At 42.1% G+C, this 23,040-nt stretch overlaps 1 protein-coding gene across 2 annotated transcripts in view; it reads right to left on the bottom strand.

Moving 5' to 3' along the window:
• The window catches only part of EPHA6 (EPH receptor A6), a 499,677-nt gene that overhangs the window by 448,127 nt on the left and 28,510 nt on the right, over positions 1–23,040 (bottom strand). For both annotated transcript variants that reach the window (XM_066619606.1, XM_066619607.1), the window contains exon 2: positions 1,793–1,857. In XM_066619606.1, the coding sequence (XP_066475703.1) occupies positions 1,793–1,857 (65 nt within the window). The remainder of the gene's footprint in view (positions 1–1,792; positions 1,858–23,040) is intronic.

Genomic DNA, 23,040 nt, shown 5'->3' with positions numbered 1-23,040 from the left:
AGAGAGAGAGAGAGGGCAGCTGGCTGACAATCCATCAGTCCTTCTCTTGCATGTGGACCCGTCCCTTCCCCCAGCACCTGAAAGAAAGGTGATCATTTTGCATTGGTGAAGGGAGGGGCTGAGTGAAGTGCTGATGGACTGTCTTCTTAATGACGCTTATCTTAGAGTCAAAAGGTCAGCAAGGCTGTTTTTCAATCACTGGAGCAAAGAAACTTTTTTAAAAAAAAAAATTGATTTGCTATAGTGCCTTTTTTGTTATCCAAAAAAGTGCTTGGAACCCACATGAATAATTAGTCTCATCCTGTACTCATCATCGTGCATGATCCTGAAATTCTGACATTACCTGACGAGTGTAAGCAGCACACATGTAGTAGTGGCTCACACACCACCAAAATGATGTCCAGAAGATATTGTTTGTATGTATTGGAATTGCGCAAAATATTGTGAGGAAATAGAATGTGGTGTCCACAGTGGCCCTTTACTGTGGTGAACTTGGGAAAATGGGGTTAAAGCTTGGGCTTTCAGCAATGGGTGTGCCGCACAGCTGTAGCTACTAGAAGCAACAAGGTCTTTAGAGATAAATGTAGCACCTGGAGGTTGTGGGCGGGAGAGAGGACTAAAGCTGGATGATTCACTGGCTGACAGAGCAATGGATGGACTGTACACTGACTTATGGATGTAACTGATTAATGAACTAACCGATGCTGGGCAAAATAGTGTAACAGAGACTGCCGGAGATGGTGGAGACTAGTGTATGGCTGCCATGCCCAAGAGTTGCTGCTTGGAGAACTGGGTGGAGGGACCCTGCAGCCCCACAGGCAAGCTACCTACCAGTTATTCAATGGCTTCCATGATTATCCCATTTTTGTACCATTTTCATGTGACGTTTTCAGACTATACAGCAATTTTAAACAAGCACTCATTAGCCACAAGCTCAAAGGAGGCATCTCCCAGCCACTATCCTTATATTCACACCTGCGTGGTATCATGGGCTGGGATCCAACAGGTAAGAACTACATGCTCAACTGAGGTTATCCTTTTGCCATGAAGCAGCTTGCATTTGCTGAACCATGACTTCTGTAGCTAGCAAAGGAACCTTGTTCTGGTAAACCAGGTTTATGTTTGCATTACTGATCTTTTTAACCTTATGAACGGTGCTTCAAAAAACATTCATAGACTTGATATCAAGCAATCAAATTTTCTGTTATCTACACCTTGCAAATAGATCTTGTATATTATTATTATTATTATTAACAGTATTTATATACCGCTTTTCAACAAAAGTTCACAAAGCGGTTTACAGAGAAAATCAAACAAACAACTAATAGCTCCCTGTCCCAAAAGGGCTCACAGTCTAAAAAGATGCAACACCAGCAGACAGCCACTAAAAAAGACACTGCTGGGGTGAGGAGGGCCAGTTACTCCCCCCCCCCCGCTAAATAAAAGAGGAGCACCCACTTGAAAAAGTGCCTCTTACCCAATTAGCAAGGGTATACAACTTAGATCATGTCCAATATGACTGAAGTGTAAGCTCCAATTTCATTCATATGCATTTGTAAATCAGCACATACTCAAAAAAGAAATCTTGAGAGATGGTTAGTATATGATGCTGTTTTGAATGTGTAGTCTTTCACTCATGCAGTTCTGTTATTTTTTAAGGTTTGCAATTGTTCAGTTTCTTCTTTAGTTGGCGCACCGATCCCTATTTCATGGGGCCACAAAGCAGATATTGTCCACTCATTTGCAATGTTTTAAAGGTGCATGATTTCAGGGTACATGCAGAGTGACTTACCCCATTTAGAGGATACGTTTTCCATCCCAGCTCTCCAATTGCAGTGGTTGTATCTAGCAACACAACTAGAAATTTAAAAAGAAAAGTTAATTTAGGGTGTTCTTGTTCAAAAGCTCATAAGCTAACAAACAAAAGAATCCTTTCTCTCACATCTCTACAGACTTGATCTGACAGTTTTATGTAAGTGGTACTACTAATAGAAGGTTTAGCACTTAAAATAACTTTATATATAAACTAAAGGTCCCTTCTGACATTATCAGCAGCATGGAAACCCCCACAGTGTGCTTCCTTTTGATGCCCCATTGGAAGAGCCCATAATGTGACTTCTTTTCATGGCAGTGCTGCTCCATTTCCCAAGAAGGATGACATGGTTATATGAAGGAACAGAGGTGTTGATACTCTGCCCTGACATTACTGTGTCACTTCCGAGTTCTCCCCAAAGGAGGAAGTAATCACTCCAGCACCTTCATGCCCGCGTTCCTTCTCCTGTGGAGGCTTGGCTTTCCTTGAAGGGCAACCTCCACAGGAGGAGGAATGGGGACGAAAGCCACAAGCACCTCCTCTGGGGAGAACTTGGAAGTGACTGGCTTACAGTGCAAGGCAGTCCCTGATTCTCTCCAGAGGAGGGAGTGCTATCTGTGGCAACTTCATGCCCCCGTTCCTTCTCCTGTGGAGGTTCCCCATTGAAGGACAAGTAATGGGGGCATGAAATCACCAGCACCTCCCTCATAATTAGGGCAGTCTGAGGGACAGTCATGTGCCCTCCCTTTTGTGTAGCGCCCAGGAATGTGCCCCTCAGGGTCCAACCTAGTTATGCCTCTGTGAAGGTGGTATAGCATATGTGATCTTGTACTTCCAGTGGTACAGAAAGAAGCATGTGCTGCCAGGGGTGATGTTGGAAGGAGCTCTAATTATTAAACCTCTTTCCTGGAAAAATTCTGCTGCAGTCACTCAATAAGGGGAACAAGCAACCTACTTTTCCATTGAAAACTGGCTTTCATTTTTAGCTATGTGACTGGATAGAGAACTTCCAAAGAAACTCTGGCTGCATGCATACACACACTGCCCCCAGCTCATCACTCTTTGATTGCATAAGATTGTGGTTATAAAATAAAGTTGAGCCATGAGTAGTAAAGGAAACCTCATATTCAGTAAATACATATCTTCACGTGTGCTGATCTTTTTAAAACTTCATTTTTACTATCATGTATGTCTCCTATGCTTTACTGCTGTGTATAGGGGATTTATGGGAAATGGGGAGGAGGGTTGAATGGGGTGGGGTGAAATGGGGGAGAGGTGGGTAGAATGGGGTGCTGATGGCACAGGGAGGAAGGCAGATCAGGACTAGGAGGGGATCAGGATTGGCAGCAGCGGCACACCTTTCCCAGTCTTGATCTCCTTTCATGGAGCAACATGGACTTGCACCAGCAAGTGACCTAGCCAGGTCTGAGTTACCCCATAGCGGCTGCTTGGGCTTACCCTGGGGCAAGTAGACAAATGTTCCATTACCCCAAAGAGGAAATCTCCATCACCCAAAAATCCCCTGTGGGATGCAGTGGAAGCCATGCAAATGCTGCTGCATCACAATATGGTTATTCAGGTTGGATTGGGCTGCATGTCACTTAGGAGTTAGGGTCTAATCCATGACTGGATAACGTGAGCTCCTTGGAGGATTGTGGGACAGAGACATCTTTCATATATTTGGAACATTTGTTGTTCCAAGCAATAAAATTGAACAAGTGAAACTTTTTTTCTGGCATAGAAATGTACTATTGCAAGCGGTTTAATGAAGACCCTGCACATAGTGGCCAAACCTTGAATTTCCTAGGTCCTAAGGACCTAGCTAGATCATAGTAATTAAGTAACATGATTTCATTGGAAAAAGTAAACAGAAGCCACAGACAGGAAAGGCAAACAGAAAAATATATTCAGCACCATAACTCAAGTGATTCAGAACAAGGCAATACATCAGAGCAACAACATCAACAGGCACAAGATCTGCTTGGCCCAATCCTTATCAGCCTTGAGATAGGGAGTGAAAACGTATTTGCTTCAGCTAGACTTCTGATTTTATTTTGTAGTTCTTAGTTCTGCTTATGTTTCCAGTTGTCCCATCAAAATCTTTATCTAGAGGTCTCATGCCCACTTTGGGCTAATTAGCCTCCATTCCCCCCCCCCCAATAGTCCTAGTTCTGCAGAAAGCACTGCTGGACCCCACCACCATTGTAGTTTAGGGTTGCAGAGGTCCTCTTTCCCCTGCTCCTTGTCAGCAGCTTCTGTGGCCGTAGCAGCAACACCTCAGTTCTCAGCAGCTCCTGGGCAAGGCAACCACACACCAGTCTTCAACCTCTAGCAGTGGAAAATCCAGCATGGCTTGACTCGAGTCGCAGAGTCATCACCCCAGCGGTTTGATTCAAAAAAGAGTCATAAGGGGGCACTTTCTGAGTCGCCTGGACTCTTTAGTGACTATAATGGACTCAACTCCAGCCCCCCCCCCCTTTAAAAAGCCAGCTACAGAAAAAATAGGGCTGCTGCCAGGGTGTGTGTCGGTGTTGGAGTTCAGGGAAAAAGAGCTCACTCCTGTCTCTCCTCCTCTCGCCAGATTCATTAACCCTTCCCTGCCTCCTGACTGGAACACCCTGCTACTTGCTGGTCAGAATGTTGGCCCCACAAGGTTTTCCACATGGCAAAAACAGTAAGCAAGCACCCCCAGACACAGGCAGACTCGGGTCAGCACGTGTGGGGATGAGTGCCAAGTCAGGGGGCGCTGACTCAAGTCTTTTTCAGAGTCTTCCACTGCATGACTCACAAGTTGCTGAGTCAGCAAAAACAAACAAACAAAACAAAACACACTCATTTTCATGACTTGCGTCTGAGTCACCTGCCTCAAGTTCCCAACACTGGCTTCCAGCCAGTCCTCCTTCCAACCTTTCTCCTTCTATTCCTACACTGTCTGGCAATGATTCTTTCACCTTTATCTTCAAGGTCCTCATTATCCCTAATAGGTTGCAGCTGTGGACCACACCCATTGCAAGTCAAAGTTTTAATCCTATACCTTCGATGCAATGGGCCACTGCTGACACCATACCCCCATCTCCTTGGGGGAATCCTTTGCAATTCCACCGCATCAGCCATGAACTTTGGAACCTGGCATTTTGATGGGTGCCTTTAGATTTTATTTTCATTATTAACTGAATGAATTTATGATATGATGTGTGATACTGCTGAAAAAGGATTGTAGGCTGACCTCCTGGTCCCTTCAATGAGATGGAGAATGCAAGAAGTAAATGTTTTATATAAATAAAAATACTAATTGCTGCTTAAGTCCTTGGTCCATCTCAGAGGTTGCAACCCTATTGTGAACATTTAAATTAAAGCACAAATGAGTGTGAATGACGAGAGAGGCACAAGCTTGGATGAACAGTAAAGGCAATTAAGTTTCAAGCAGAAAGTGCAAACATTTATTTGCATTATTCATCCTGCATAGTTTCTGGTATTTCATAGAACTTTGAAAAAGTGCCTAATTGCTCTATTGAGAAAATAAAGTTCAGTTTCAGAAGACCCAAGGGCAGTGAATTTTGTCTTCAGCAATTTATTTTAAAATTGCAAGCCTCGGTAGATATTGCATTATGTGCTTACTATTTTTCTAAGTAGAAGTGACAGTTCAATAGCGGCATTAGGTGACCACAAAGTCTAATCTCTGTGGTAAGTTTTCAATTTGCTTATTCATTGGGGAAAGTTTGATAGAAGTCCATATGCATTGTTTGAATAATAAGTACCACCAGAATTAGAGAATCAAATCACAAAGGTACGGATATGGAAAATGCAAGGCAAGACAAGTTCCAACAAGTTCTGAGTATGCAAGCTGGCCCAGGAGTATTCTAAATGTTTCCCATGTTCCATTGACTTCAGTGGACAGAACTACCTTTATTGTCCTGTTTGACTTGCAAATTTAATCAACATATAGTCAATTAATTCCTTTCTTTTTTCTCTGCCCCACCCCCAGAGAGACTTATTGTTTGGCTGGACATTGGAGAAATGGAGCACAGTCAATAGTAGGAAGGAAAACTTCCTTTAATTTTGTATTTAACATTTATTGATGGCAATGCAACATGAAAAGGTGTATCTTGCCAATGAATCCAATAGTAACTTTTCCCGTTTTTTAGTTTTTGCGACCTAATACACTGCTGTGCTTTGATGCCAAAAGTAGATGGTTTCTGAAAAGATTGTATGAATATCTAGGATTTTTTTCCCAAATGAAAAGAATATATGATTGAACAATGAAAGAGTCAGAGTCAAATGAATGGTCAGTCTTCGGCATCTCTCATAATCTCCAATGCACACTTACCTGAGAATAGGTCCCATTGAACTCAGTGGTTCAATGAGTAGAGATGCCTAGGATTATGCCCTGAGTTATGGATGTCTGATTTACTGATGCCTGCGAGCCCAATCCTGTGCTCAGTGGCACGGCTCCACGCCGCCGAGCACCATAAGGCTCAATTGCCAGCTTCACCACCAGGCTCCTGCCGGTGCTGGCTGGCCGGTGCTGGGCTAGTGCAGGGCGGTCGCCCAGCTTCCGCGGCTCGATGGTCTCCTGGACCGCCGAGCTGCGGCACAGTAGGTGGGGGCAGGGATGGGGGTAGGGAGGAGGCATTCCGGGGAGGGGGGAGGCTGGCAGGGAGTGGAGAGATGGCAGGGGGAGGCATGCCAGGAGCAGGCTGGAGGCGTGCCGGGGGAGGGAGGGAGGCGGGTCTGCGGAGCTCTGCTCCACAGGATCCAAGGTGCTTGTGTAGGGCGTGGAGACCTACATGAGCGCTTTTACCTTACTAAGGTCGGCGATAAAGTAAGTAGCCCCATCGCCGGGCTGTTTACCTCACCCGGGAGAAGGGGACAAAAGTCCCCTTCTCCCAAGGTGTCTCCTGCGGTAGCTCGGGATGCGCAGGATCCGGCGGTAGCCCCTCTTGGTGCCACCAAGCCTGGGCGCCCTGGGCAGCTCAGGATTGGGCTGCCCATTAGCAATTTCACAAGGTGCAATCTGTGTGTTGTGGTGCTTTTGTGCAGATGTGATAGCACTGGGCCAGCAAGAGCCTGGTGTTTTGATATATGTACATTCTAAGTTCTGGATACACCTCTGGAATGGAACTAGTATGTATCTTGGAGACGAAGTATCTACGACTGCAGTATCAGGTATACATCCTAAGCCATTGTGTCCTTAGTCAAGGGAGTCCTTATAGATTAGACTTCGGTTTCATGTTGTTAAGATGCTTGCGTAGGCAAGTCATTTTATAGCACAATCACAGGAATGTCTACTCAGAAGTAAACACCATTGAATTAAATGGGACTTACGCTCAAGTGTGTATAGGATTAGTTTTAGAGCAATTGGCAGGAGAATCCTGTGTATGTCTACTCAGAAGTAAATCCTAGGGAATTCAATAGGGCTACTCCCAGATAAATGTGCAATGGGTTACGGCCCCAGAATTGTGGTGCACTGGATTGCATTGAATTCCATGAGATTTACTTCTAAGAAGATCTGTATAGGATTGTATTATTAGTCAAATTACATATACTTTATTTTTTGGTGTCAATTTATTCTTCAACAACTGGTTGCAACGTAGATTACAAGCTTTATAAAGCAGCCTGCGCTAGTGAATAAAAATTACCGCTTCTTTGGCATGTCATATTAGGCAATTAAAATGAGGAAAATAACATCCTAACAGTGCGACTTTTTAAATTTCCTTTTCCACTAATCACATTTTGATAGTCATTTTTATACATGCCAAAGGACCAACCAAAACAACTGTAAGGGCTTAAAAAAATGTTCCTGCTATGCAGAAATTTTTGACAATATTTGCATAGAAATTTTTCAAGGATAATGAGTATAATAGATGCCTACCTAGGGTTAGTTTTTTTAACTATAATTTTTACTGCTGTGCAAATTGTTCTGCCAAACAATGCATTAGGAATGCATTCAGAAGTCCCCAATTGCTGCCTGTTTTCCAAAAGAGTCTAATCCACAAGCATAACAAAAAGTATAAAAAGGATTTGAAAATTTACATTAACACCAACGAAGAGTTGGCCTTTAGGCTTGAAAGTGTGGGCATAAGCTTCCCATATTTTATATTAACGGAAGGGAAGAAAGTCTGGCTGTATTTAACTCAGCAGAGTGATAGAATGTTTAGGGAACCTACGAAGCTACTCTAGTAGTTATCAGTAGAGGTGACCATGTATTCCTGAGCACATGAGTAATTAAAAGCTAACTCCTGATCCTTCTATTTGTGGTGGACTGGGAGTTTCTAGTGTGCATACAAATTTTCCTACCATCAAAGGATACCCCATATTGGACATTGCCAGAAAGTCTTGAGAATGAGTCTATGTGAGTAAAATAGTCTTCTCAATGTGCAGATTTTATTGCCAAGGTTCTTTCTCTGCAGATGGCTACTTCAAAAGAATGACTTGATCACAAACGTCATCCCATTCATTTCAATGGAGGGGAAAATTCTACTTATATGCCCGATATCCTCTGTAAATGTTCTGTATGTGCATCAATGCATGTGCCTTTGTTAGCGTAACAGCAGCAGAATGAACAAGTGAACAGGATTTGTACTGGTAAAGGCCTTGTTGAGACAAATGTGATTTGTAACAACCTCTCAAGAACAAAAGTAGTGATTTCCACTCTGGTGGTTTAAATGTTGTATTTGCATCCTATTACATATGGAACGTTTGCTCTCCAGGGTTTCCCTGGACCTCCCAATGCCTTATAAGGCATAAAAAAAATCACTTAGTTTTTTTTCATAAAACCGGAAGTGATTCTCCCCCCTTCCCCGTTCTAAGGCTCAGTCTGAGCCGGCTGCGACAGACATGTGTGGATGAGCTTCCCTTGCCTCTGGAGGGAGGGGGCAGTGTTTGCCCATATCCATGGTTTCACTTAACCACAGAGAGTTCCAGAATGGAATCCCCATTGATACAGGGACATGCCTGCACCTATTTTTGATTCCTGTCCCTGCTCAATCCCCTTATTTTGTGCTTAGTGGAGATAATCTTTTAAAATTTTGTTAGCATACACACATATGCATTGGAGGCCATTTTGGGGAATCACAGCCCAATCCTGAGCTGCCCAGCAGGCAGGGCTGCTGCAGCACCAACATGGGGACAGTTCTTCCCTCCCCCCAGATAAGGAAAGTAGCCCTGCAATGGGGCTACTCAACTCTTCACACCATATGATTTTATAGCTCTCCATCATATCCCCTCTTCAGTTGCAATCTTATGCACATCTTCCTGGGAGTAAGCCCCACTGAATACATTGGAACTCACTTCTGAGTAAAGATGCATAGGATTGTGCTGTTCTCCACCCAACCCCCCCTGCTAAAAAGCATCAGATGCTGGAACCTTTCCTTGTAGGGAAAGGCTCCAGGCTTCTGAACAGTTTGGTGGCCCTCCTTTGCACTTTTTCCAGTTCTACAATTTCCTTCCTGAGGTTAGATGACTAGAACTGCACACAATATTCCAAATGCAATGGCCCCTAGATTTGTATAAGAACTTAAAAGAATTGGCACTCTCATTTTCAATCCCTTTCCTAATGATCCCAGCATGGAAATAGCCTTCTTCATAGCTGCTGCACACAAAGTCAATATTTTCAATGAGCTATCCACCACATACCTTCTGTGCTTTTAAATCATGTTACCAGACCTAGATTGTGGTCAAGCTGATACCTTGGTTATCAGTATGATGCCAGCATACTGCTTCCTTCCCATTTTTTTCCCAAATCACTGACCCAACAGTAAATGCTGCTGAAAGTGTCTTATATTTCTCAATAAGTACACTTAGGGCACAATCCTAACCCACTTTCCAGCACCGACATAAGGGTAATGCAACTTTGAGGTAAGGGAACAAACATTGCCATACTTTGAGGAGGCCTCTGTGACTGCCCCCCAACTGCAGGATGCAGCATATGCCCCACTAACACAGCTAGGCAAGTGCTGGAAAGTTGGTTAGGATTGCGCCCTTAGTCCATTGAGATTAAACATATTAAAACTTTTAAGAAAAAGGAAACTGTTATGATCAATTTACTGCAGCAGCTTCAGAAGCCAATGCAGGTACCAGTCACTGCAGAGTAAATGATTATAGTGTCAGAGGCAAAGAGCTTTCAGCAGTGGGGATGCTCTGCTTGGTGTGAGAATACAGATGTTGCAAAAATAAAAGAGCATCCCTGTTATCGCTGTGAAATGTTAGAGCAGATCTGAGTAGAACTAAAACCTCCCAGAGCCAAGGGAGAGCTGTGTGGTAAACTGAGATGATTCACTGCCTCAGGAGCCAGAGAAACTCACCCAACGGCCTATTGTGTTGTAGCCATTTCATTTTGTTTATGTTGGCTTTCTGATATTTTAGGCCTAAAATAAGGCTTTTATCAATTAAAATCTCCACAGTATACAGCTTTGAGATGTATTTAAATTTATAAAGGCCTTATTTTATTTCTATATTTAGAATATGTACATAAAGCAGGCAGAAGGGCCACATTCATAGCAGACAAGAGATATTGAAACCTGATGAGGAAACTAGGTTAGAGACTGGGGTCTGAGGGAAACACATGCAAAGACATCAAGGAATTGAGGGGCAATATTAAAAGCTTTCACAGGGACTAAGGAGTAGAGTCAGAAGCTGCTGACTACTGGGAAAAAAAGAATGGAATGAAGTAATGGGCAGAAAAAGCCAGAACCGGAGCTAGTGGAACAGAATAACTAGGTCAAAACTTGTCAGATATAAAGCCTGTTTGGGTCCCCAATAAAACCCACAACATCTTGAAGACTCCACAAAATCCATTTCAGAGCTAACAAAAATAAATGTATACAATCATACTTACAAGAAGACCCCCTATCAATATACCACAGGCCCTCGCCTATAAGTCGATTCCACAGATAAGTCGAGGGCAGGTTTTGAGCCAACAACCATGGAATTTTCTATGTCCCTTGGATAAGTCGGGGGTTAAACTTAGGGGGTGTCTGATTATAGTTTTGTCTGATTTTACTCGAGGCCAGATCCTGAAAAATAACCCACCACTAATTGTTACCTAAGAACTGTAGTCTCTAATTTATTAAAAACATAGTAAAAGATCATAAGATACATTTTTATTCTTTTTAAGTTCTGGTCTTCATCACCTTTTTGCAAGTACTATCAGCACTATCACCTTTTTGTAAGTGCACTGTAAACAACATACCAGTAAAACAGGGGGTTCCCAACCTGGTATTCATGTACTCCTAGGGACACTCAACAGGACCTTAGGTGTACTTGAAAAAGAATGGAATAATGGTAGAAAAAGGCAGGTCCTGCTCCAGAATGCTTTGCAAGATAGGAATGCCTTGCAAGGACCAGCAAGGCAGGAAGGAAAGTAGCTAGTTGGCTGTGAAAGCCCCACCAATAGCTAGTTTTTGGTTATCGATTCATGTATGAACCAGTGATTGAAAACCAGCACAGTGAAAAAGCTGAAACATAATATGGAAAGTGATCAATCACCCAGAATTTCTCAGCATACTTCTGGTGCAAAACAGTGCAAAGGCAGTCTTCTGTTCTTCAAACAGATGAAAGAGAAAACACTATGATAAATACATGAAGTCTCCCGAATTGGCCTTTTCAGCCACACTAGACGCTGTTCCAGAACCACCATTCAGAGTGCGATACCATAGTCTTTCGAGACTGAAGGTTGCCAACAACATAATGGGCTTTCATATAGAGGAGACAAGGGCTTGTATTATTAATTACAAACATTTTGCTAATATGAAGGGTACAATTTATGGAAATAGGCTGCCAAGGGATACGCAAGTGAAAAAGGTTGGGAAACACTGCAGGAGAACCATGAATCAAATCCACCTTTAAGGTGTGTGGTGTGTTAAGCCAGAAGCTCTACGTGCAACATACAACCCATAACACATAACTGGGAGTGTGCAATTCAATTCACAGCAGAGAGATGCAGCTGCATATATTTGCAGCCCTTTTTACTCAGAAGTAGACCTACTGCTTTTCATGGGTGTTAATCTTAAGTAAGGGTGCATTGAATTGTAGCCTACTTCAGATGGAAAGGAGGATCCCATCCTGGTGTTTCAAAAAACAGACCTGCTTTGCAAGCATTTGCAAAGCAGAACCAGGCTGCAGCAGAAGGAAGGAGAATAAAAGGTTAACAAATTGCTTCTAAGGAGCTGTGCCTGCCTGCTGCTTGAAAAACTTGGTGCCTGTCTGCCCTAGAGAAACGAAATTGTTCAGAATTGAAAGGCTCTGCCCTCTGATTGACCTGGAGATAAGGCAAAGTGATAACTGGAGCTTGATTACCTGGCAAAAATTTCACGTAGGCGAGTATCTATGGTAGTTCTAGCTTACTATTTAAAGCTGCAATCCTATGCACATTTACCAGGAAGTAAGCCCCATTGACTATAACAGGACTGGCAGCCCAATCCTATCCACACTTTCCTGGGAGTAAGTCCCATTGACTCCAATGGGACTTACTTCTGAGTAGACATGCATAGAATTGGGCTGTTAAAAGGAGAGGCTGAAGAAAATAGCGTTTTGCCTTTTAAAAAATTATTTATTTAGGCAATGAGTGTGCCTTTAAAAGCTTCATGACTAGCAAAAATGCAGCTAGTTTTTTCCCCATCACCTTATGTTGGGAAAAAACGGCAGCTGTTATTTTGTTCCAGCCTGTCATTCAGGTTTTAAAGGTACAGAAGTAGCAATCTGATTTTTAAAAAGTCTTGTAGGATTCTTGTGGGGAAAGTGCTACAAATTTGGTACTTGTATAGAATATTATTTAGTAAATTCTTTACAGAGCAAGTTATAAGAGCACAAGTGTGGTGTGATCAGTTGCGCTGGGTGTGGAGACCTGTATTGCAAGTCTTGTTCAGCCATTATGGCCATTAGGTGACTTTGGGACAACTATTAATTCTCAGCAAGCATTACAGAATTAGAATGAGGTTAAAAGCGTGGGTGGAGAGAAGAATGATGCTGTACTGGAGAGAGGAAAAAGATGATGTAAAATGTACCCAAATGCGCATATATATATATATATATATATATATATATATATATATATATATATATATATATATATATATATATATATATATATGTCCTTTGGTTATGCTGATGACATGTATTAGTGTTATATACTCTAAAAATTTCTGGAAAATTATTTAAAATATAATTCTGCCTGATATAGTTGATTAGAGATTTTGGACTGTAGAAGAAGTAAAAACAAATATCAGCCCTCAGGAACTCTATATTACTCCACTCTCTAGTTGTCAGTAAGCCCCTCCTATCAGGTAATCAGCAGCTCTGTTGTCCTTGGAGATGAGAGGAGATGAGAAAAATTTACACTGGATCTAGATTCTCCTTTCTTCAGCCCCACTGACTGAACACAGAAATGAAGCTAACTAATGTCTAAGCAGACTGCTGGTCCAGTGTTGTCTACACTGACTCTTAGGCTCTCAAGGGGTCCTTCCTGATGATGCCAGGGATTGAACTTGAGACCTTCTGCAAACAAAGCAGATACTCTACCATCCAACTTTAGGCTCTCTAATTGTGTTGGGCTTGGAGGAAAAAAAAGAGAGAGAATCCGAGGATACACATCCAAATGTCAAACTGAAAGGAGCCCCCACATACTTTCAGAGCCCCCCTCTGATCCAGAGCCTTCAGAGCAACATTTTTCAGGATAGATAAATAACAGTGAAACCATAATCCTATAGAGATGGAATGATACAGAATATTTTGTATTCTGTGTCAAAATACAAGTCAAAGCTGCAGCCCCATAAAACGTTAATGCAGAGGGGAAGCCCCTTTTTCTGCCTGCTGCTCATCTCACTTCATCCCCTGAGATCAATACTGCTGGGCTCCAGTACTGAAGGAATTCTGACTAGGAGAAAAGGTTGGTGTAGGGAGAGAGCTGGAAAGTGTGAGAGTACTAGGGGTGAGGATTCAGTCACTCTGTGCCCTTTCTGTTCTTCAAGACTGTAATCCTGTATGCGCGTTTCTGAGAGTAAGTCCCATTGAACATCATAGGGCTTATTTCTGAGTAGACATGCCTCAAACTGCACTGTAAATCACATCTCTCACCCTTACTTTACAGAAATTTGTCAGACACATTTAAAGACATGGGGGAGGTATCACCATCATGTGCATTTTGACCCTTTGTCTTACCAATAATGGATGAAACGACAGAGCTGACAGCCCAGAGGTGGAGGCATTCAGATTAGGACAGGGAATTAATACAAGTATAACAAGGCAGAAAGAGTTCTAGCAGCTTTCATGCTCTGACATGAAACAAGGCATCTTACATAGGCTGAATAATCAACAAACACAAGCAATATGACCAAGAGCTAGGCAGAGGGAATACAGATCTTCCTCTGTGGCCACTGGTAGCAACATAGGCTAGGATCTAGGTCTGCGGGATGTCACTTCAGTGATATAAAATAAAATATAAGAAAGCATGATCCTTATTCTGCAATAATATTCCCAAAACATCCCACAAAAGAAGTAGGGAAAAATGTATTGGGGGTTTAAATGATTGGATATAGCCCAATCCTATACATGTTTAGCCTGAAGCACTTGAACTGTATGTATGGGCACTTGAGCCCATAGCCAGGGAGACAGACCAGGGGCAGACTGCACTTGCTCCCGTTGTGGAAGGGATTGTTACTCCCGAATTGGCCTTTTCAGCCACACTAGACGCTGTTCCAGAACCACCATTCAGAGTGCGATACCATAGTCTTTCGAGACTGAAGGTTGCCAACTAACTTGAACTGTATTCCTATATACTCTTTTCTGGGAATAAGCGCCATTAGACATAGTAGAACTTACTTCTGGGTAAAAATGTATAGGATTGTGCTGATGGTTCACTTATTTCCAAGGAAATGCACATAAGATTGCAACTGTACATAGTGCTTCAACATTCTAATGAAAGTTCAGAAATTATTAGTTTAATGGCATTTTTATGCAAGCTGTTACAAAAAGCCAACCATCACAGCTACATTTGTTGATCCAATGGGGAAAAAAGGGGGAAATGTGTAGAAAAAATAGATTTCCTTGTGATTCAGTATTTCTTATTCTCTCTGATTAAATGTCTACTACATAGTTATGCATTGTGATAATCCAGTCTGTCACGTTTTGCACTCACACTTTATTTATAATTTACGGTGTTAAGCATCAAGCCCTAACAACATGCTCACTTTACAGGTGTTGGGCCAGGCTGGCAAACTGAAGTAACTACTAGTAACTGGGAGACTGGCTGCTTTTCTACAAAAAGAGAAATAGCTTTAAAAAGACAACCACCAGACACTTTGCATAATACTAAACACTATCTGCTTATATGTCACACATTCCTCTTGTACAAGCTGATAAGAACCATTTTGTACACCCAGGGGAAAGGAGTGCATGGAAACCAAGTTCTCAGGACTTGTGATATGTCAGAGAACACACATTATTTTCCCATTTACCCCTGTTTCCATTCTTCTCCCCTTCCTCTGCCACTTTATGGCAAATGTAAGTCTGTATGTTCCTTTGAAAAGGGACCTGTCTTCTTGCTATTATTTTATGAAGCACTGTGCATAATTATGGTGCTATAATATTAATGTCACATGTAAATTGATACTGCAACCCACCAATAATCTCACCATGCATTTGTGACACATCAGAACATTCAATCCAGGGAAAATGAAGTTAGTTATTAAACAACTCTTATGTTGCTCCACTACTGTAGCTGCTCATCTGAATTCACCCAGCTACGTTGTACAGCAGCTTTAACAATGTTTGAACTTGTGCTGCTTCCCTTAACAAGTGATATCAGCAGAGCCGGTGTAGGTCCTGTAATTGGTTCAAGATGTCCGTCATGATTGGAGCACAGTGGGAGTAAGAAGCAGCACTGACCTATAGGGTCAAGGTAGGGGCTATTCTTTAATAATTAAAACTGTACTTAGTAAAAAGTAAAGAGCTTAATATCAAGGAATATAGAAGAAAAAGAACACTTGTAGATACTTTTATAATGTTAAGATGCTTTATAAACTACGTAGTGCCCATAGTGGAGACCTGAGAAATCAGACTGTCTCCCAGATGTTGCCAGCGGGCAGCACAATCCTGAGCTGCCCGGGGCACCCAACCTCAGCAGCACCGACAACAGCTGCCGCCAGATCCTGTGCGCCCCGGGCTACCGTGGGAGGTAACTTGGGAGACGGGGACTTTTGTCCCCTTCTCCTGGGTAAGGTAAGCAGCCCCGCAATGGGGCTACTCACTTTACCGACGACCAAAAGGTTGGTGGTAAAGTAAAGGCGTTTGTGTAGGGCGCTGAGCCCTCAAACACCTTGGATCCTGCAGAGCGGATTTCCATGGTCCCGCCTCCCTCCTTCCCCCCGGCATGCCTCCGTGTCATGCCTCCTCCCTCCCCCTCCTCCCACTGCAGGCCGCCCCCCTCCCCAGAATGTCTCCTCCCCGCCCCCGTCCCCACTTACCATGCTGTGGCTCGGGGGTCCAGGAGACTGCCGAGCCATGGAGGCTGGATGACTGCCCCACGCTAGCCCAGCACTGGCTGGCACTGGGCTAGCATGAGCGGGAACCCAGAGTGAGGCTCGCAAACATGCCTTATGGCATGTTTGCAACAGTCTGCAGCAGCACGGAGCCCAGGATTGGGCTCAAAGACATTTACAGCACAATCCTAGGCATGTCTGCTCAGATGTAAGACCCATTAGGGCTTACTCCCAGGAAAGTGTGTATAGGATTGCAGACCAATTTATTTAATTTCCCCATGAAGGTTCAGGGCAGGTGACAATATTGCAAATATATCTGTATATAAGGAGAATCAATTTGAACATATGGTGAAAGTAAATAAAACTTTTACTTTTATTTATTTTCTTTTAACCAGGATAAGTGGAGCCAGTTAGATGTCATTGGAAGCTTTTAAACACTATAATGGTGCATAGGGGGATTGCATTTGGAGTTTGAAGTTAGCAAACTAAAAGGTGAAGCTCTCCCTCCAGTTTTGTGCCATTTTCTGTCTTTCTTTCTGTGGGTTAAAAGAAAATAAATTTTTAAATGCAAGCGTTCAAACGCTTCATAATGTGTACTTTGGCCCTAGGTAAAACAGCTCATCCCAGCACAATTTGAAGGCAACTCCCAACACTTGCTTCCTGCATGCTAAATACATGGTGTTTGGGGTGTCAAGAGAATTCTGAAGTATGCCATTGACACCAACACCATTCTGAAACTGCACTGCCCTTAACATATTACTCACTTTTTGATCTCAAGGAATAGGGCATCTGCCCTAAGTTGTATCTGCCTTGTAGTGATTGTTCCTCCAGCCTCACTACCCTCCAGTACAGTATCTGTTCTTTAGCCTTTAAGGTTCCCCTTTTTTTGGGCCTCTGCAAATTGGGACCATTCAACTAACCAGTTAGCTGACCAATAAAATAAAACAGCAATTTTCACAACTATGAGTTGGCAAGCCTCTCAAAAAACAAAGTGATCCCAAAGCTCCCTGCTAAAGCCATTCATGGATCAAGGGGAAGAAATTTATCTTAGCATAGTGGTCTGCTATAGTCTAAATGCTACTTAAAGCCTCAAGGCATGCAGGGAATGCCTCTTGAAGGAAAACTTCAAATCCTGGAAAACTGTCCAGGATTAGGAAGTATCTGCATCCTTGCCTTTTTCCACCCTGATGCCCTTTTCGCTGCAACCCTAATGGATGCAGCAAAACTCCTTATGTCTATCCTCAGGGAGCTAAAATAGTTTCAGATGCAAGGGAACATTGTATGCTGCCACTAAGTAGGAAAACTTAGTTATGCATTCAGTGGGTCAAATAACATTTGTGCACAATTTAATATTTCTAATGGGAATCTGTGCCTCAATAGTCACGGGCATCAACATCATGTAGAATGATGAAAACCCTGATGCTTTCCAAGCAAGGGATTTGCGAAAAAAATGTGGCCTGAGAAAGCAGTTCTTCTATGACTGCCAGTGGCCTGTAATGAATATGTCTGGGGGAAGGATGATTAGGCAGGTAGAGTGCAGCAGAAGTGTTGCATCACTACTCTTGAAAATGAAGTAATGTCACTTTGAGTGACTTGGTTCAAAGTAATTCTCTAAAGGTCCACTTCAGCCTTAAGTGCCTCTTATGTAACCCAGTGAGGCAAGGGGAATGTCACGAAGAATCTCTGGAGTGCTGCTGAGGAGCTGTAGAAGCCGAGCCATATATATATATATATATATATATATATATATATATATATATATATATATATATATATATATATATATATATGCATGCTGCATGCGGCATCAACAATACAGAATGGAAGGTTTTAGAAATTCTATATTTGCAGCCTGTCAGCTTCAGCAAGATGTGTTTTGCATAGTGACTAACTACAGAGAAAGAGAATCATTCTGGTGAACAGTTCTCTTCACGGGGGAAAAAAAAGCTTGAATATTTGACAGATGTAAGCCTTTATGGGGAAAAATGGGTATATGATATTTGTTAACCTTTTGTGAGTAATCTGACCTCTATGAAGGTTAGGATAAAAGACACTAGACTCTTACAGGGGTGCCAGTAACTTTTGGAAAGAAGTTAAAAAACAACATTTTACAAACTAAACAAGTGCTACAAAAGTACAGAGCAGTACAGAGTGTAAGTGCTGAAATGCTAGTTACTTTCCAATCAAGATGGATTCAGATCAGGATGGATTCATCGTCATTGTCCATGCCAATGGTAATTGACAATGGTTATTCCACATGCAGGCCAGTGTAATGCAACACATTACCTCAGTGATTATCTCAGTTATCTCAGTGATTCTCACACATTTAGCATCAGGACCCACGTTTTAGAATGAGAATCTGTCAGGACCCACCAGAAGTGATGTCATGACCAGAAGTGACATCATCAAGCAGGAAAATTTTTCACAATCCTAGGCTGCAATCCTACCCACACTTATCCAGGAGTAGTCCCATTGACTGTCATTGTTAAAAGAATATATACAGTGACTTGTTAAAAGTACAGGTCTGTAACTTTTCCCCAAATGCAGTCACATAAATGGTAGCTTAAAGTCTAATATATTAAAAATAAAATATTGGAATGAATGGGGACCCACCTGAAATTGGCTTGCAACCCACCTAGTGGGTCTTGACCCAGAGTTTGAGAAACACTGGGTTATTTGAAACCTCCTGAGCACAAATCAGGATGTATTGCAGCCCTTCTCAAAGAGAATTAATATTGGGTATTGAAATATCATAATTTGTTCTTGTATGAGCCATTCAGACTATTTATTTAAAATGACCATGTTGTAATTCTGTGTTTAGCCTCCTGTCCTTCCTCAGCCAGGGATGACAGACTAGTCATATGAAATAGCCGCGCCCCCTCCTGAGACATGTCATCTGACATCTTAGCAACTCCTTTCAGATCTGTTAGCTCAAAACACAGTAGCATTAGGCAGTGTACAGAGTTGCCACTCACTAGGGTTTCAAGAGAAAGTTGAAAGCATTTTTTTAAAGGGGGGAGGGGTTCAGATGGGCAGTGTGAGTGTGTATAATGCTCCCCAAGTTGAAACAGAAGCCCCAAATTCTCATAAAATATATAGTTGTTGACAGTGCAATTCTATGCATGCCTACTCAGAAGAAACTGTAATTGAATTCAGTTGGAATTACTAACTGCCTCACACTTACCCCCAAATAAATGTGTATAGGATTGCAACCTTAGTCAAGAAGGGTTAATTTTCTGTTTACACATTATATAGAATGCAAATAAGAGCAAAATATATGTCTGCAGACATATTTAACTTATGCATGCATGCTATGAAAGCCAGAGCTCTATGAAAAATCCATTGTATTTATCTACTGAGCAGACAAAATGGATCCTCCTGTCTGTTTCCATACCAAGGGGTACATAATCAGTTTGAATTTATCTCTTAATATATTAAACTACCTGATTTACATTATATCAAATTAATTAAGGAATTTGTTTGAAGTTATCTCATAGTAAAGATCAGTGTGTGTGGGGGTGTGTGTCCTGTTTTCAGAGAAGTTGATCTTGCATTCAAATAAAGTTTGATATAATAAATATTGAGATTGTCTTAATTTGTGCTGAAACTGTGATATGAATATGGATTATGCTCACAGCATTTTCACCCTCAGTGTTTCCCAACCAGTGGTATGGGTACCACCAGTAGTACTCAAGGTAGTGTCTGGTGGTATTTGCAGGGTTCCTGGACACCTGCCGCTTGGCAGCAAGACCAGGAATGCGACACAACAAACAGTGGCAGGAGGCTTGGCTCAATAGGCAGAGCTCCAAAGCATGCTTTTATGCACTCAAAAAAGTTCTCCTATCCACCCTGAATTTCTTACTTTGTTGTGTTTGTTGCGTTGAATCTGGTCTCACAACAAATTCTGAGTTGTGAGACCAGATTCAATGCAACAAACACAACAAAGTAAGAAGTGATGATGTCATCACCAGTTACTTCCGGTGGTACTTCAAATTAGTGGATGTGGACCAGGTGAAGTGGAACAGCAGAGGACAAACCTTTAGAAACACTGACTTTTTTTAAATTAAAAAAAAGAAAAAGAAACACTGACTTAGCTGAGTGATGTCAGAAAGTCATTGTGTCATGCAGAAAGTAGTCTTGTAAATTAACCTTACAGAGTCAAAGAACAAGATCCAAAATTAAATTTACAAGCTTCAAAAACAGACTGCATGCAAATGCAGGCAGTATCTAGGCCAGGAGGTTCTATTTTTTAGAATTAAAATTATTAGTACTTTGAGATCTATATTGCAGCAGCATTTGTCAATTTTTTAAACACTAAGAATAGCAAATTAAAATGGCAATAGGAAATGAATGATCATGATGTAAATGTATTGGGAGACAGTAGATCTTCGGTGACATCCCAGAATGTATCCAAAAAGATATACATTTTACACACTATGTTATTTTATAAGAACCCCAGCAGGCTAAGAACTCAGCAGGCTGAATTCTCAACTACGTGAACGAGTTTTATCATCACAGGTAAGTTAACTTTTATAAACCATGTTGTGTATTTGAACAAAGAATAAAAGTATCACTGCAGATGAGAAGTGTTTTGTTGTCAATCAGTTTTAACATCCTGGATATGTGGTGCTAAATGCCACCGTGTAATCAAACCTAGTCTATTATTGATTCTGTCTTCTTGCTTGCAAAATATCCATCTGTGTCACTGGTTTCAATAAGCATATTTTTCTGGAGACATAACTTTCTAGTATGATGCATGGTCTATCAGAGTGATAAATAAAAATAAGTACAGGTGGAGCCTATTTATCCATGTTAGTTCTGTTCCGTGACTCGGCTCGATTAACAAAAAACGCGTTATGCTAAATTCCATAGAGTTATGCAAATACACCGGAGCCTGACACTTCTGGATGGAAGGAAATGAAGGCAGCTGTTATCAATCCCCTCCTCTCTGTACTCAGCCCTCCCCATTGCCAGCTGCCCAGCTTCTTTCACATGGGATGCTGATCTTTTAAGAGTCCAGCCCTATGCGTTTCTACTCAGAAGTAAGCCCCATTGTAGTCAGTGGGGCTTACTCCCAGGAAAGTGTGGAGAGGATTGTAGGCTAAATCTCATGCTTTGCTTGGTGGGAAGGCTTGCTTGTGTCTGTGATAGCCTGCACCATGGGGGGGGGGGTTGCTTGTGTTAGTGATTGCCTGCACCATCTCAATGGGGGGGGGGAATTTGGCAAACACTCCCTGGGTTTTTCAAAGCAATGCCCTCTGTTGCTACCACACCTGCCCCTGTGTGAGTGAGTGAGAGTGCTTGCACTCCACGTGTTTTGGTTACAGCGATTTTCCGCCTCCCTTCCCCTCTTCAGCCTCTTTGCTGGCTCAGGGGCTCTAGGAGTATTCCTTTGCAAGGGGAACCTCTTCCAGGGCTATTTCCCTGCCTGGGTGAGGCAGAGCCTTTCTGCAGTGTTTTGGGCTGCCTGGAAATGGAGTGAGACGCCAGTGCAGGGCAAAGGAGTGTGTGACTTTCAGTTCCCCCACCCAATTAGTGTTGAGACAAATCCGCAGATAAAAAAATCCGTGGATAAATAGGCTGCACCTGTAATGCATAAATGTATTGGTTATGTATTACAGAATTTTGACTATATGCATTGCCTATCTCTCTCACCTTTTAGTAAGGAAAACATGTAACAAAAGTAAAAGTGGTGACTTATGTATATGTTCCATGTGTTCTAGTTAGTACAGGCAAAATGAGGGTACTAAGAGGACGCCTGAGTTCTAAATTTCCTTTGTCTTATGGACAATTCAAAGATTTTGTACTTGCTGGAAGCCATTGAAGAGTATTTCTGTGTGCTGATGTCACCTCACTCAAGGACTATAGACAATGCTTGAAAATTGCTCCTCACATGAATATCCTCAATGATTAGAAATCTCTATAGTGCCAGTAGTCACCCAGAATTCTAATGCTGCCATAGAGACTGTACTCATTCAAAGATATATATATGATGGGCTGCTTTTAAACATGGATGCTTCATGGAGGATGAAAAAAAAGCAAGTTGTGTAGGTGTTGGTGCAATTAGGGGGAGCAGACCCGGAACCCAGTGCCCTCCGTCTTACTGTCCATTTCACTGGGTAAGAAGAACATGAAGCCTAAATATGACCTAGTGCTTGAAGAAATCAGAAATATGTAGAGTTTATAAACAACAATATATGGTCTGCTTGGTACTGGTAGCAATCCTACCCTTGTTTTTAAAGACTTGGAATTTGTGCCACTGAATATTTCTCTATTTTGGAATACAGAGTCACAGTTCTTGAACCAATGCTAATGATGCATCTTTCCGATTATTTTCTCTCCATCCATCTAATTTTCTTTTTTTGTTCTCTTCAATCAGTCTAGCGTTTCAAGTGTTTAGACTGTGCGGTCCATGAGATACCAGATATAACAAGTTTGAATGGCATTATCCAAGGGGATTATGGCACGAATCCCGTCCCCAGTCTCTGCAGATTGCTTTAATAATCCTGAAATACAGTTAATGAGACTGCTGGGGGCTTCCTAATGCATATAAAAATTCTTCTCAATTCTGAGACATTATTAGGGCTTCACAGTCATTTACTTGGCAGTTTTCACTACTAGGGAGTCTAGATGAAAGATCTTCAATTTGAATCTCACAGAGGCAGGATTTGGAAAAAGGGGTACATCCTTAACATATTTCAATTTAAAGGACCTGGGGGCATTTTGCTGACCCATATGCCACACTCCATCTTC

The sequence above is a fragment of the Tiliqua scincoides genome, chromosome 3 (assembly GCF_035046505.1).
Source record: "Tiliqua scincoides isolate rTilSci1 chromosome 3, rTilSci1.hap2, whole genome shotgun sequence".
NCBI lineage: Eukaryota > Metazoa > Chordata > Lepidosauria > Squamata > Scincidae > Tiliqua > Tiliqua scincoides.
Note: the sequence above shows the minus strand (reverse complement) of the source record. Positions and strands in the feature narration are given on the sequence as shown.